Raw genomic sequence first — 14,638 nt, 5'->3', positions numbered from 1 at the left:
TTGCTGCATCCAAATCAGAACTAATTTGAGATGGACAATAATGAATGGACGATTTGAACATTTAAAATCAATATATACTTGCCATAGATGACTACGGCCTTTTAAATTATTGATCAAAGAATATCCTAGTAAAACAGAAGTCAACAAATATAGTTCAAATTTCTAACCGATCTAACTGTCGAGTTATACACACATTTCGAGCATAGCTATAGCCACATAACTCGAAGTCTAAAATGCAGTAGCCACTACAAAGTGAATTCTAAACCAAGTGTTTTGCGTAAACAAAAGGTAGAACAAAATGTTAATCTGACCCACTAAAAGATAAGAAAATAAAGCAGCAACAATATTTAAGGATTGACATCATCATCATCTGAGCGACTTGTAGTCTTCAAATCTTCTCCTTCCTAACTTTCACCCTCCAAATCTTCTTCTTCCCGTAGCAAAATGAGAACATATCTTAATATTATCTGACATATATTAATATTATCTGAAAACATAAAAAAAAAAAGAGTTACAGACTGATAAGTAGAAGAAGAAAGATATAGGTGCAGCTGGAAATGAGGAGGTGAATCATTCTCTTTTTGTACATAGTCAAGAGATAAACAGACTATAGCTATTTGAAGCTATTACTATTGAACTACTACAAAGCTACAAATAGTCAGTTTAGAGGGGTGACAAAAGTCAAAAAGTTTGAAGTTAGAATAATATTATTGTTACCTAGCCCCAAATTTATTTGTCATATCTTATATTTGTTGTGGATAACATTGTTGAAGCCTGAAGCTATATTAGTATCTTGCATATGTACGAGCCATACTTAAAACTGAAGCCTAAAAGCAAGTGCATGTTGCTTATATTCAGCCAACACCAAAACTGAAACGATAAACCAAAAAACTCAACCTCAACGAAACTACTTGTTGTAAGTACCCTACCAAAATCAAATCTGAAACAGTAAAATCGAAGAATATAAAAAAAAATCTAATCATGATACAACAAGCCATGAATATGTCAGATACTTCCGCATCAATAGTATGTAAACATTCTCTTCGCCCATTATTGAATAACAAACCAAATGTATAGCAAGCTAGAAGCATGTCCAGACTCATTCTTGAATAGAAGACCGAATGTATAGCACGAACCAAAAACTACAAACTAAATGGTTTGTGCATTAGTTTATCTTGCATCAGATTTCTTTATTTTTATTTGGTTATAGCAAACATCTAAATTTAGCATCAGTATGACTTTCATTCACACAATAAGAGGGCATATATGCAAACAAAACCCAAAAAGTAAATAAAGTTCGAGAATTTACCTCTTCTAAATCATGTGGACTATCGACTGTTGTCAACAATGGAGGCCCGTCTAGTGTTATTTTCCTAGAGCACCAGTAGCATCTTTAAATAAACTAGAACTAAAAATATCAGGGACATTAATATCTTTCAATTGTTTTCCTTCATGAATTTGCAAGATCATCATCTGCCAACCATTAATCATCCCTTCTCTCAACTCAGCTCATATCTCAACTCGCATCTCAGCTTGCATCTCAGCTATTTTGCCACTGTAATGTGTTCATAAATCAGAATGCCCCCTCAACTGCGTTGGATTAACTCCCTTTCCATGAAGTGGTACACGCCCAGATCTTGGTTTCACAAAGTCTCTTCAATGCATTATTCTGAATTTCCTCTGACTGGTCGGATCTTAAAAGGTCAACATCTGGCTGAGCATGTTAGATAATCAGATTAGAGTAGTAAAATGAATAAATTTTTATTATCTAGTTGAAAAATCCATGAGGACATATTTTTAGTTTTGACTTACCATCAACCACCATTGTTCCATCTTTGCCTGTACAAGATTTTGAAAGACATTTCCACTTTGGATGGGTCACATCCTTTACTTTTCTTCTATTGACATGCAGACAAATAAAAGCAGAAATGTTAAGATAGTATTATGTACTTTGATTACTGATGCAACAATAATATGAAACTTAGAACAAAATCTAATAGCTTAGAGGCAGAGAAGAACACGTCTCTCCATATAAGTAGAGAGGAATTACTTGTAACCAATGATTTTTCAAGGGAAGGAGTGAAAAATAAAGCAACGGCTAAATGCAATGTAAAAATTTAACTTGTCTCACCATCTCAGCTCTTACTCGAGCAAAGCTCTTTGATCCCATACGGTGCATATTTTTTTTAGCGTCACAGACTCTTCTTACCCCTTTCACTACGTGCCTATATAAAATCACAGGTGTAATAATCATTAAAAATAATCTTTAGCTATAACATAACCAAAAAGCTCAAAAATCTACCATATATAAATCATACCTTAATCTCTAGCTATAACATAACCAAAAAGCTCAAAAAATCTCAACATATATAAATCATACCTTTCCTTCAGGCGAGCTCCAGAACCTGATAAGAGTTTCTCATTGCTCCTTTGGTATTTTTTTAGGTTTATTACTCAGCCGAGCTGCCAAAGTCGTCTTGGTGTTGAAATGTTCTCACTTCATTCTACTTTTGAAGTTTCTCCACAAACTTCCAATAGAACACCCAAGATTGGCCACGTTCATCAATAACAAACTTTTTCTATAGCATTTAAGTGTAAGAAAATCAACATATGCAGGAACCAATAAGATATTAAATAAATTTATGGTCAAGGCATGCATACATTGACCATATTCCACATATCAACTTTATTCTTAATTGGGACATCAGTCCATTCTAAATAAGTGAAAGGAGTTAAGTGCGCATTGCAAGCCAAGGTTTCCAAGTATGAACTTTGATGCTTTGCATTCTCTTCCCCAACTGGTTCTCCATGTTCGTTCAATGTAATATGTTTCCTCTCTTCTTCACTTATTCCAGTGAGATTGATACACTTAGTGATTCCTCTAGTCTTCTTCTTAGCAAGACCTATTTCATAGAAAAACAAAAGAAAAACAATATAATCACTAATTAAAATAGAAAACTATGTAAATAGAATCTAACCATTCAACAACTGTATATTGGGCATTCTAATTAGCATCCCTTCATATCAACATAGAGTCTAGAATATAAATTTACTTCAAATATTGCAAGGCCTCCTGTCATCCAATCTAATGCACATTTCCACCAGTATACTGTTGGTGTACATGTGGTGATTGCATCAGTACTTTGACATGGATGTGTAGATGCATAAGGACGCTTAGATTGCAGAGTTGTTTGTATATCACTCATAGATGAGAGAATTACCTATAATTGCAGGTTTCAAATATAACTCACATCAAGATTTGTAGTTTGGTTATGAGCTCTTTCTTGAACATCAAATCATATGTCCTCAATATTCAAGGAAAGTTTGAACATGCATGATAAAGTTTTATGAGAAAATTTTGATCAAGGAGATGTATGTTTGCTAAAAAAGATTTCTCAAAAAATTTTGCTAAGAGATAAATTTACTCAAAAAAGCCAATGATTCAACGTTTAATAAAAGAGCACTAATCACTTATTGAAAAACAAATATTTACCAGTAGCGTTTCCAACTTCATTTGTTAGAGCAACTCGCGGTCCATTATCAGCAGAGGTTTGCTGCACTACCAACTCCACTTGTGTTCGATCTGTTTCATTTGTTGGAACACAATCTTGTGCTTGACCTTCATTTGTCATACAATCAGATATTTCTTCTAGAGTTCGTCTACTTCTCCTCCGATTGCCTGCAATTTGATGTTGCTGAATCAAGTTAGCAAGTTGGCAATCTACAATCTTTGGAGCTGACGCATGTGGCCATGGAGAGTGAGGTGGGTGACTGAAATTTGAAGGCTGAGAACAAGCTTGACTAGTGGCTATTGCTTGAGAATATAAGGCTTGACTAGAGTTCGAGTGCTGAAAGTAAGCTTCACTAGGGCTTGTTGGCTGAGAATGAGCTTGGCTAGGCTGCATTGATTGTTCTCTAAGATCCTCATTCATTGTTTTGGGTGCATTAAGTATCCTCGTTCTTTTCGAAGCTTGAATTTGCTGACATAAATAAACAAAGAAGAAAATTAGCTTCGAGTAAAATGATCATTAATAGGTTACCAAGCTAGAAGACTTAGTTATTGTTTACCTTGAATTTGTGGGATGAAAAATCTTGGCCAGGAAGATCTTCATCACTAACACAATTTTGAAGTAGCTGACTAGAATTTGAAGAGTGAGAATAAGATTCACTAATGGCTACCTGGAGTTGACGACTAGAGTTTGAAGGCTCAGAATAAGCTTGACTAGCGGCTACTTCTTGAGATTGGAAGGCTTGAATAGGGTTTAATTTCAGAGAATAAGCTTTGCTAGGGGTTGTTAGCTGAGAATGAGCTCGGCTAGGATGCGTTGATTCTCCTGTAAGATACTCATCCATAGTTTTAAGTGCACTAAGCTTCCTTTTTTTTGCAGTTGGAAGTTGCTAACCATAAATAAACAAAAAAAAAATTAACCTAGAGTAAAATGAGCATTAAGAGATTAACAAGCTCAAAGACTAACTGATTGTTTACCTTGATTTTATGGGATGAAAAGTCTTGGCTAGGAAGATCTTCATTTGCAACACAATTTTCCTCATTATAATCACTATCACAATCAACCTCATCTTCTTCTGGGACATAAGCCACATCACTATCATCAACATTGCTCGTGATTGTTTTCTTTTTTAACGATCTATTATTCATGTTCATTAACTTGATCTTGGACAATTCCAATTTTTCTAATTCTGCGTTGTTGGCAGCAATGTTCGAGAGTCTTAATTTCTCATAGGGGACCAATTTTTGGCCATCAATCACTTTACTCATTGTCCCTAATAATCAATGAAAGAAATAAGCTAGTTAGTGTTGCATAAAAAAGGAATAAATACCACAAATATATAAACTACAATAACAACCCAATGTTGACTTAATCTTGTGCATCAATAACTCCTCAATAAAATTTAAACACATCAACCATTTCTAGGTAGGTTATGAAAGTTTAGACAGAACCGAAAAGTAATTTCTAAATCAATTAGCAAACCTAAAAGTAATCATCTTTCATTCACTAGTAATTCAAAGTGTTTACAATGAATGTAAATGATGAAAACAATCAACTAATTAGAAGTACATAAAAGATAACAAACAATAAAATTACTATCCGGTGGCTAACCTGGAGTCATCTTCTTCCATTAAATACAAATCCCTTAGAGTTAACTTGATAACACTGTAGAGATTTTCATTCATTGAATCTTGAATATAAAACACTTGTTGCACTTGAGATGCAAACACAAAGGGATCATTTTTGTATACTGGTTTTGTGAAATCAACAATTGGAAGATTATATCCATCTCATTTCATCAAACCACTCACATTTAAATAATGTCATGCTAAAATGCCCATAATAATTAAGCTCAAGGATATCTGTCAAGACTCCGTAGTAGGTAACTTCTCCATCCACCGGGTTTTGATCCCTAGAACTTGAAAAGCTTCCTGTTAGTGAAGTCATGACAATACCACTATTTTGAGTTCGTTTTCTAATATCATGTTCTTTTATGTGAAACCTGAAGCCATTTATAACAAATCCGATACACTTTTTTACTGATTCAGGCCCACGAGATAGCCACTTAGTATCTTCAGGTACCTCTTCCCTCCTGATGCGGCCTTCAAATCATACATGAAATTCTAAACTATGACCCTGTGCTCTAGCCCATGCTGTTATTTTTCTCCTTTTAGGTTGTCTTTCAATCAACTCTTTATGTTCACTACAAAAATTAAGTCATAATTTAGGCTTCAAAATATATAATTTTAAAACTTTCAAAATGTAAAGGAAATTACTCTCTCCAAATAGGGCTTAATGTGACTGCAATTAAATAGCACATATCGGTGTGCAATCCAAGTCTCATCATCCAGACCAACCACTTGAGTTTTTCCCAAAGAATGGCCTATTTTAAGAAAAAGGGAAGGTCCTTGAACTTGTGCACTAACACTATCGGCATTTCTAGCTGTCCGATTCAATCGTGTATCCACATTTTCGTTTAGATATCTTGAACAGAATGTTAGACATTCATTTGCTAGAAATCCTTCAGCAATGGAACCTTCATGCAAGTCATCCATCTCTTATCCATTATGTATGCAAAGAAGAACCACTGAAATAAAGTTGGAAAAGAAAACGCTTTAGTCCAATATAAAATTAAAACAATTTAAAGCTCGAGTCAATCAATAACATCTTTCTAGACACATATAATTAGCTTGATTAAAAAAAGATTATAATGTTAAACTAGGACAAATTCTAGTGTAGCTAAAAAGCTTGATGAGACTCTGTGAATATAGAATATGTAAGTTAAACTTCTCTGAACCAGAAACACAGCTCTGAAACTCTATTTCAGGCCTAGAACACAGAATTCCCATGTTTCAAACCAGAAACACATAGACTGTGTTTGAGGTTATGTCACCCAAATTATGATTTTCTATGCTAAACTTTCAAACCACTAGGCAACCTCCCAGTTCACAACTAATTGAAGTCAATTAGCCGTGCATTTTATTATTCATGAAGATGCTAACTGCGAATGAGCAATAAATGACTATAAAACAATTAAAGAAGCTCTAAAATTTTCAAATCACAAAAAACCAACATGTCATACTGAAGATTGAGAATGCACATGCTACATGATACTTGGCCATTATGATAGACTCATCATTAAACATAAGCCCGCAAATTTTAATTAGTCAAAAAAAAAACCTTGCATTTCAGAAATATCACTTAAGAGAACAAAAGCAAATTGGTAAACTGAAACCATAATACCACTGAAGAAAGGGCTACTTAAAACACATAACAAGGAGAATACAAAATAGCAATCAATTCCAATTTTCTTATAAGGATGATTAAGTGAGCTTTGTCATGAACTCCAACTCACTTGACGACTACTGCCAGTAAAGGTCAAACTGGAAAAATCAAAACTACTAGCTATGAAGTCCAAAAGGAAGGCATGCATGATCTAGACTCATGGTGTAGTAACTTTGATTGATGGTGAAAATCCACGGTGGAACCTTGAACATACAAATGAACAATCACGTACGCATTAAAATTGTTACTAAAAACTAAATAAATCAAAATGAATATATATGCTTAAAGCAGAAAACTAATATGAATGAGAAAATTGGTAAGTGAACATGACTCACCGTAGTGTGGTTCTCAATCAGTCTTCACTCTTAGAGAGCCTTGATTTGGCAATAGCCAGATAGCCAAATATGATACCAAATACATCCAAGAACATTATTAAGCCAATTAACCAATTAAATTTTAATACATTAAATTCGAAATGCATACAATTTAACATTGCCTTAAATGGAGCTTAGTGAGTAACGGGAGCATTTAGAGTCTGTTTTATTTGTACTTTCATTTATATACGAGTCACTTACAAGATGTAGATACAAGATTCCAAATTGTATATATATCTCATCAACCATATGCTTACAAACCACCAAGTAAGGAATACCAATGAAAGCAATATTTTAATGAAGAGCATATAAAAAGCCAAGCTATCTCCATATAACTCAAATCTAACAATGCAATCGGGAAAACTAAGACTGAAGTTTCTGTTTACCTTTTGTCCACGACTCTAAGTATGTTTATTATCAATCGATTTCAATCTTCAAACTAGAAAATAAACTTAACGAATTTGAGTAAGTCATACAATTCATAAAATCAAGGCACAAAATTAAACTGATTTTTATTTTGGTGAGAGTAAAAAACTTAAACCAGAACAATAATGTCAACAAGTATAATGTCAATATCAGAAGAAAACTCTTAGATTTCAATAATTTAATGTTCTTTGATAATTATTTTCCCAGAAGAATTTCTCTTTGTAGAACATCTTATGCCACATATTTACCACAGTTACCTTGTAGATAGAATTTGAAATGAGATATATTTATGATGTCCCCATATGCTCTAATTTTTAAATGATAGAAAAGACTAATAGCATTGCACATGTGCAATGAGAAATTTCATAACTACAAACTAATGGACAAGATTTCACATGTCATCTATCCAGAAAATAAATTATTTTTCATCATAGAGTTAGAACAGCTTGAAACAGAAGAAGCAAGCATTTTTATAAGTTAAAACGGAAAGGAACAACATGGATGAATATAATTCCTCAACAGAGCAAATTAGCACACAATATCATTTGTATAAGAATGGATATTAGGCACATTGCATATGTAACAAAATATACAAGGAAATACTAAGGCACTTTAATTGATGAGATTATAACCCAAAGAAATCACAGGAAATCACATTGATACAAAATTAAAATGACTACAAATTAAAATTACTTAGACAGGACATGCATGAAGAAATTCACATAAACACAATAATCACTGTGTAGATTTGGCGAAGGATTTGGTGAAGAATAGGAATTTTGGACACAGGGAGTTTGTTTTGGAGTTGTTCGGTCGACCGCCGTGTAAGACCAGTCAACCGAATACGTGCACAGACCCTGGGTATGATTCAGGGCTTGGTGCGGTTGACCAGGTTGATCATCACAGTCGACCGCCAAACCATATAATCAAACCCGAGAGTCTGGAGTTGAGTGGCGTCGACCGTCACGGTAGACGCGCCAAACCTGTAATTTGTTTTTGGGTTTTTGTCGTAGTTGCGTCGACCGCGCGAGCTTTGGGCGGCCCCCCGCCAGTCGGGTCAGGCCCAGAATTTGGTTTCCTATTCTGATTTTGTTTTGAGTTTGGTATAAATACCAAACACGATTTAGGGTTTTGGGAGAGCAGTATTGGAGATATTTGGAGCACAGAAAAAGAGAGTTTTCTGGAGCTATTGGTTAGGGTTTTGTTTGAGAATTTAAGAGCTTTGTTGTTGAGATTAATTGGTGAGTTCGAGTGATTTGTAATCTCAGTTTGTACTCTTCTTCTCTATTAGTGAAAACCTCATCCCCTTCTTGCCCCGTGGACGTAGACAACTTACCGAACCACATAAAATTTGTTGTGTGTGTTTGTGCTGTTATTTTGGTTTGTTTGGTCTTCTCTCTCAGCTTTTGGTTTGGTTCCTCGAAGCACAACGATTGGTGCCTTTCGCGCACAATAAGTGGTATCAGAGTTCGGGCTACGTTTGGGCTAATTGGAGGAGTAGATCGCTGTGAAAGTTCGTCTAGGGCTTCGATTGGTGATAAATGTAAGATTTTTACTATTGTGGATCTTATCTACCATCGTGTGGGGGTGAGATCTTTCGGAGGCTCTTGTTAGGGTTTCAGTTGGAGGTAAAAATCTCTCTTTTTAGTTTGGATCTATTCTTCGTTTGTTCCGTATTGATTTGGTGGTGCTTTGAAAAAGATGGCCGAGAAAGAAGAAGTTGTGGATGATACTTCCGACGTGAAGACCGTCCAAATTTTAAATATCCACTCTATGAATATAGACGTGGAAAAGTTTAGTGGCATAAATAATTTTGGTCTTTGGAGATGCGAAGTCTTGAATGCGCTCAATGCGCAAAATTTAGAGGATCCATTGGAGTTGGACGAAAAACCGGACGACATTGAGGAAAAAATTTGAAAGAAGATGAATAGAACAGCGTGTGCTGTGATTAGATCTTGTTTGAGTCAAGATTTAAAATATGATATGATCAATGAGACTTCGACAAATAAGATTTGGGAGATCCTAGAGAGCAAGTATTTGACCAAGAGTGTGAAAAATCGCTTGCTTTTGAAGAGGATGCTTTACCGCTTCCAATTGAAGAAAGAAACCTCCATTGATGATCACATGAACAACTACACGAAGCTTCTTACAGATTTGACAAATGTAGATGTGATGATTGAAGATGAGGACAATGTGTTGTTATTGTTGAGTTCCTTGCCCGACGAGGAATATGAGACCTTCGTCCTTACTCTTATTAATGAAAAAGCATCTCTTTCGTATAGTGAGGTCATCGCTGCACTTGTGAATAATCAGCTTCGGAAGAAAGATAATGAGACTTCAATTGAGCCAGTAGCGGGGGCATTGATCGCAAAAGCAAAGAGTCCAAATCGAGATAGGAGATCACAGTCTAGAGGAGCACACCCTGCAGTAAGTAAGAATCAGTGTGTCTTTTGTAAAGAAGATGGACATTGGAAAGCTGAATATCCGAAGTTGACAGATCGAGCCGGGAAGAATAAGGAAAAAGCTATACAAGCTTCAGAGGTGAATGTTTCCAAAGCTAGTGGCGACAATTCAGATTCGGATTCTTCGAGCTACTCGTGGCCTGCACTACCGTTAGTTTGTGTTGCTGACTCTACAGAGTGGATGTTGGATTCGGGTGCTTCTTACCATATTTGTCCTAGGAGGGATTGTTCTCTAGTTTTGAGGAGTTAGAAAGAAGGGATATCGTACTCATGGGTAATGATTATGAATGCTCTATTGGTGGTATCGGTACCGTTCGTATTAAGATATGTGACGGGGTGATTCGGGAGTTGGATGAAGTGAGGTTTGTTCCGCAATTGAAGAAGAACATTATTTTACTTGGAGTTTTGGAGGCAGCAGGCTATCGGGTGACCTTAAAGGATGCATCTTTGAAGATCATATTTAGGTTCATGATTGTGATGAAGGACGTCAGGAGGAAGAATTTATACTATTTGATTAGGAGCACGGTGATTGATAGAGAGTTGACGACCTCTTTGGATTTGGCTAGACTGTGGCGTTTGTTAAGACTGGGTTATTCGATTATTGGTGTCGTGCATGGATTGTTAAGGAGTGCTTTGACCTGCAGATTAAAGTTCTGTGAGCACATTGGTATGAGCAAGGAGACCGATGTGGAGTTTAGCACTTCTATTCACCGAGCAAGGGGTCTTCTAGGTGATGTTCATTCAGGTATTTGGGGACCTTCCAGGGAGACATCATTAGGAGATAATCAGTATTTGGTTTCCTATGTTAGGGACTATTTTAGGCATTTGTGGGTTACAATCAAGTCTCGTTGGTAGGAAGTCCTAGTAGTCAACAACATATAGAGGAAGTGTATTGGTAGAAAGATAACATGTTGTTCTGTTTTTTATAGAGGTTTTTTTCTGCGTTTATGCCGAGCTCATGACAGTTTGAGACTCTTCATTAGAGAGGAAACATTGGGGTGACAAGATGAGGTTACAGATTTGATGGGTCGTTCCTTGCTGGAGGAGGATCGGTGTTTGATGTCGAGCATTGGTTTGCAGAGGAGTTCTGGTGTTGAGGCTTTGACATATTGAAGTCATCTTATTTATAGATTGTCGACTACTACGTTTGGAGTATTTGGATCTGGTGGAGCTGCTTCAGATTTTGAGTTGCTTCGGATATTTAGTTGCCCAGCATATGATCACATCGAAAATGTGAGATTTGATCCGAGTGCACATTTGGGATTCAGAGGCGTGTTTGGTTATCAGTTGTTGGATTCTGATTTTGTTTTGAACAGGTATATCATATTTTACTCTCGGTAGGTGGAGAGTGTTAATCAGATCGTTGGGATATCATAGCGGGTGAAGGGTGATGTTGCTCTACGTTGGATGGAGATTACTCCACATACCTTAAATCATATTACATCGTTTAGGATTCTAGCTGAGGTGACACAGTTTGGGGATCATATTGATGTGGATGCAGATAATGAGTTGGTTGATTCGAGTACAACTGGTGGACATAGTTCAAATTTTGATATAACCGTTGGTTTACCTCAGATGAAGGTGTTTGGATCGTTTTACTTTGGGGCCATTAGGAGAGCTATCAGTTGCAGATTTATTGGTGATGTTGGAGAAGAGTTGAGAACTCTTCTCGTTGATTGAGGGCCTTTGGAGGCCATTTGGTGAACTACGTTAAGGTTTGATTCCTTGGGAAGAGGATATGTAGGCAGTCATTTTATGATGCAACCAGTTTGGTGAGTTGATACTGATGTTTGGTGAGTGATCACATTCTCATTTGGGTCTCGATTTGTTGTGGATTGAGTCCATTATCGCGGATTTGTTCCACTTCGTACTGGACGTAACAAGTGAGACGTTTGATTGGTATTGGTGTCGACTTAGTTTTGGGAAAACTTCACCGAGGTGGAAAATTATAGATTTGACGAAGGATTTGATGAAGAACAGGAATTTTGGACACAGGGAGTTGGTTTTGGAGTTGTTCGGTCGACCGCGGAGCAAGACCGGTCGACTGAATACGTGCACAGACCCTGGGTATGATTTAGGGCTTGGTGCATAGATCGTCGCGATCGACCACCAAACCTTGTAATCAAACCCGAGAGTCTGGAGTTTGGTGCGGTCGACTGCCGCGATCGACCGTCAAACCCGGTAAATGTTTTATGGGTTTTGTCATTAGTCGCGGTCAACCGCGAGCTTTCTGCGATCGACCGCCAGTCGGGTCTGGCCCAAAATTTGGTTTCCTGTTCTGATTTGGTTTCGAGTTTGGTATAAATATCAAACACGATTTATAGTTTTGGGAGAGCAGTATTTGGGATATTTGGAGCACAGAAAAAGAGAGTTTTCTAGAGCTATTGGTTAGGGTTTTGTTTAAGAGATTAGGAGCTTTGTTTGTGAGATTAATTGGTGAGTTTGAGTGATTTGTAATCTTAGTTTGTACTCTTCTTCTCTATTAGTGAAAACCTCATCCTCTTCTTGTCCCGTAAATGTAGGCAACTTGCCGAACCACATAAAATTCGTTGTTTGTGTTTGTGCCGTTATTTTGGTTTGTTTGGTCTTCTCTCTCGGCATTTGGTTTGGTTCCTCAAAGCACAACAATTGGCTTCTGCGCACAACACGCTGAAAATAAATGGACAGATTACAGATCATAAAAAGCGCTACTGTTTTGAGAAAGTTAAACAAAGAAAAGTTAAATAAATAAACAACCAAAAACCCAAAAATTATGGGCTAAAGCCTAATTGTGTAAATAACCAACAAAGTGGAAACCATAGTATTTGCTAGTTGATCAACATGATGCACGGATAATTTCCCAAACTTCTCAAATTTTAATATTTTTACCTCAATCCACTAGGTGAAGCCACATGCGAGATCATATCATTCCACCTCCAATCAATTTTGGTGGGTGAAGAGGCAGCAGTGACTGGGTCTGGGGGATGGGGCGATAAAGGGGAAGTGAGGGAGGAGAGGGAATTGGGTCACACACGTAGAGGATGATGATTTATAAAGGGGAAGAGAGAAAGGAGAGGGAATCGGATCATCCGTTGCGAGGGAGGAATTGAATATTTTATTTGGATTTCGACGGTGCTTAATCGATGAAGCGCCCACGTGTTTCGGTTATGCGCCTAGTAGAGCGTGAGAGAATTTCGAGGATTTTTTTTCTTTTCTTTTCTTTTATTTTTTTTGGGTAGTGAATGAAATATTGCAACCCATCATATTGATTTATTTGGCATAGAATAACTGACATAATAATCAACAATATTGTTTAGAAAATATCATCAAACGCCTTACAAATATTTATACCAAAGTATGTGAGGTGATACACAGATAGTGATTGGATCCTAACAAAAATTAAACTAGAAATAAAAAAATAAAAAACATTAAATTCTAGAAATAAACTTAAAAAGTAAGGGGAAAATGTGTCTAGGCCCCCAAAAAATAAAGAGGATATGACTCAGCCCCTCAATGTTTTTCCCATGTTCTTTAACCCAAAAACCCAAAAAAATGTGATCTGGCCCTTTTTCACACTCTCCCATAAATCAATCCAAAAATATTTCGAAAATACTCATTCCCCTTCTCTTCTTCTTCTTCTTCTTCTCTGTTTCTTTCTCCCCCTCATCTCCCCTAACTGCTCGTTTCTCCTGTTCTTCTCTCCTCCTCTCTGCATCGTTGTCGACGGCGGTCTCAAGATCGACGAGCAGCACCATCTCGATCGCCCACTACCGCCGGCGGTCCGTGACCCTAACCGACTCGACGCGTTCTAGCGTGCGAATCGGAGAGATCGTCAGGGGCACCGCGGCAGAGTGCACGACAATCTACTGCTGCGTCCCCTGCGGCGTCATCAACCTCATCATCTACTTAGTGGTGAGGCGACCGGCGACGATCTACCGGCGAGCGCACATGAAGCGGCGGAGACGGGTGGTCTCAAGATCTACGAGCAGCACCGTTTTAATCGTCCACTACCGGCGACGGATCATCACGATGAGGAAGAAGGCGGCGTTGCGGCGGTGTGACGCGGATCTGGTCGAGCTTCGATCTTGACGACGGAGAGGGCGTGAAGATGAGGGAGGAGTGGGGGATTCCGGCGGCGGCGGCTCCATCGCCGGAGGTGGCGGCGATGGAGGAGGAGATGTGGACTAGTTTTTATGAGACGAGGTTTTGGAGGAGTTTATCGCAAAGGGAAGATATGTGTAAAAGTAATTAATTAAGTTTAAAAAGAGGGGGTTAATGAACAAATTTAATACTAGTGTTTTTGTGATTCTTTGTTGAGAAAGAATTTACTTGTTATGTAGATCTTGGCAATGTACGTAAATTTTTGAACTAAAATTTGATGTGTTTGAAAGACTGAAAGTCCCTCAAGATGATTTATCATTAATATATAAATCTGAGAGGCACCCGAATCTGAGTATTTCTGTTGATAGTGAAGATGATTTGAAGTGCACATGGTATAATCGAAATAGTGTTAAGTATCATAGCTATATGTTAACTTTTACCAAAACATGTTAACTATAATAGTTATATGTTAACTTTTAACAGAACGTGTTAACTTTCCTCC

At 37.2% G+C, this 14,638-nt stretch overlaps 1 protein-coding gene across 7 annotated transcripts; it reads right to left on the bottom strand.

Annotated features, from left to right (window-relative positions):
- Positions 68–13,195, bottom strand: LOC109824014. Of its 7 annotated transcripts, XM_020390513.1 has the most exons (12): positions 12,925–13,195; positions 5,786–6,096; positions 5,121–5,712; positions 4,487–4,782; positions 4,069–4,398; positions 3,494–3,980; positions 2,662–2,903; positions 2,381–2,579; positions 2,132–2,225; positions 1,813–1,898; positions 1,310–1,714; positions 68–487 (listed from the first exon to the last, which is right to left on the bottom strand). In XM_020390513.1, exons 3-8 carry the CDS (start codon positions 5,128–5,130, stop codon positions 2,505–2,507), a joined length of 1,440 nt encoding a protein of 479 aa, XP_020246102.1. In that variant the 5' UTR covers positions 5,131–5,712; positions 5,786–6,096; positions 12,925–13,195; the 3' UTR covers positions 68–487; positions 1,310–1,714; positions 1,813–1,898; positions 2,132–2,225; positions 2,381–2,504. The 7 variants fall into 7 exon arrangements, with proteins under 7 accessions (XP_020246102.1, XP_020246101.1, XP_020246104.1 ...); XM_020390512.1 differs by having other exon boundaries at positions 5,121–6,096; XM_020390515.1 differs by having other exon boundaries at positions 1,310–1,710; positions 5,121–6,096.

The sequence above is a fragment of the Asparagus officinalis genome, chromosome 9 (genome assembly GCF_001876935.1).
Source record: "Asparagus officinalis chromosome 9, Aspof.V1, whole genome shotgun sequence".
Lineage (NCBI taxonomy): Eukaryota > Viridiplantae > Streptophyta > Magnoliopsida > Asparagales > Asparagaceae > Asparagus > Asparagus officinalis.
The sequence above is the reverse complement of the archived record's forward strand: the minus strand, read 5'-3'. Positions and strand labels throughout refer to the sequence as shown.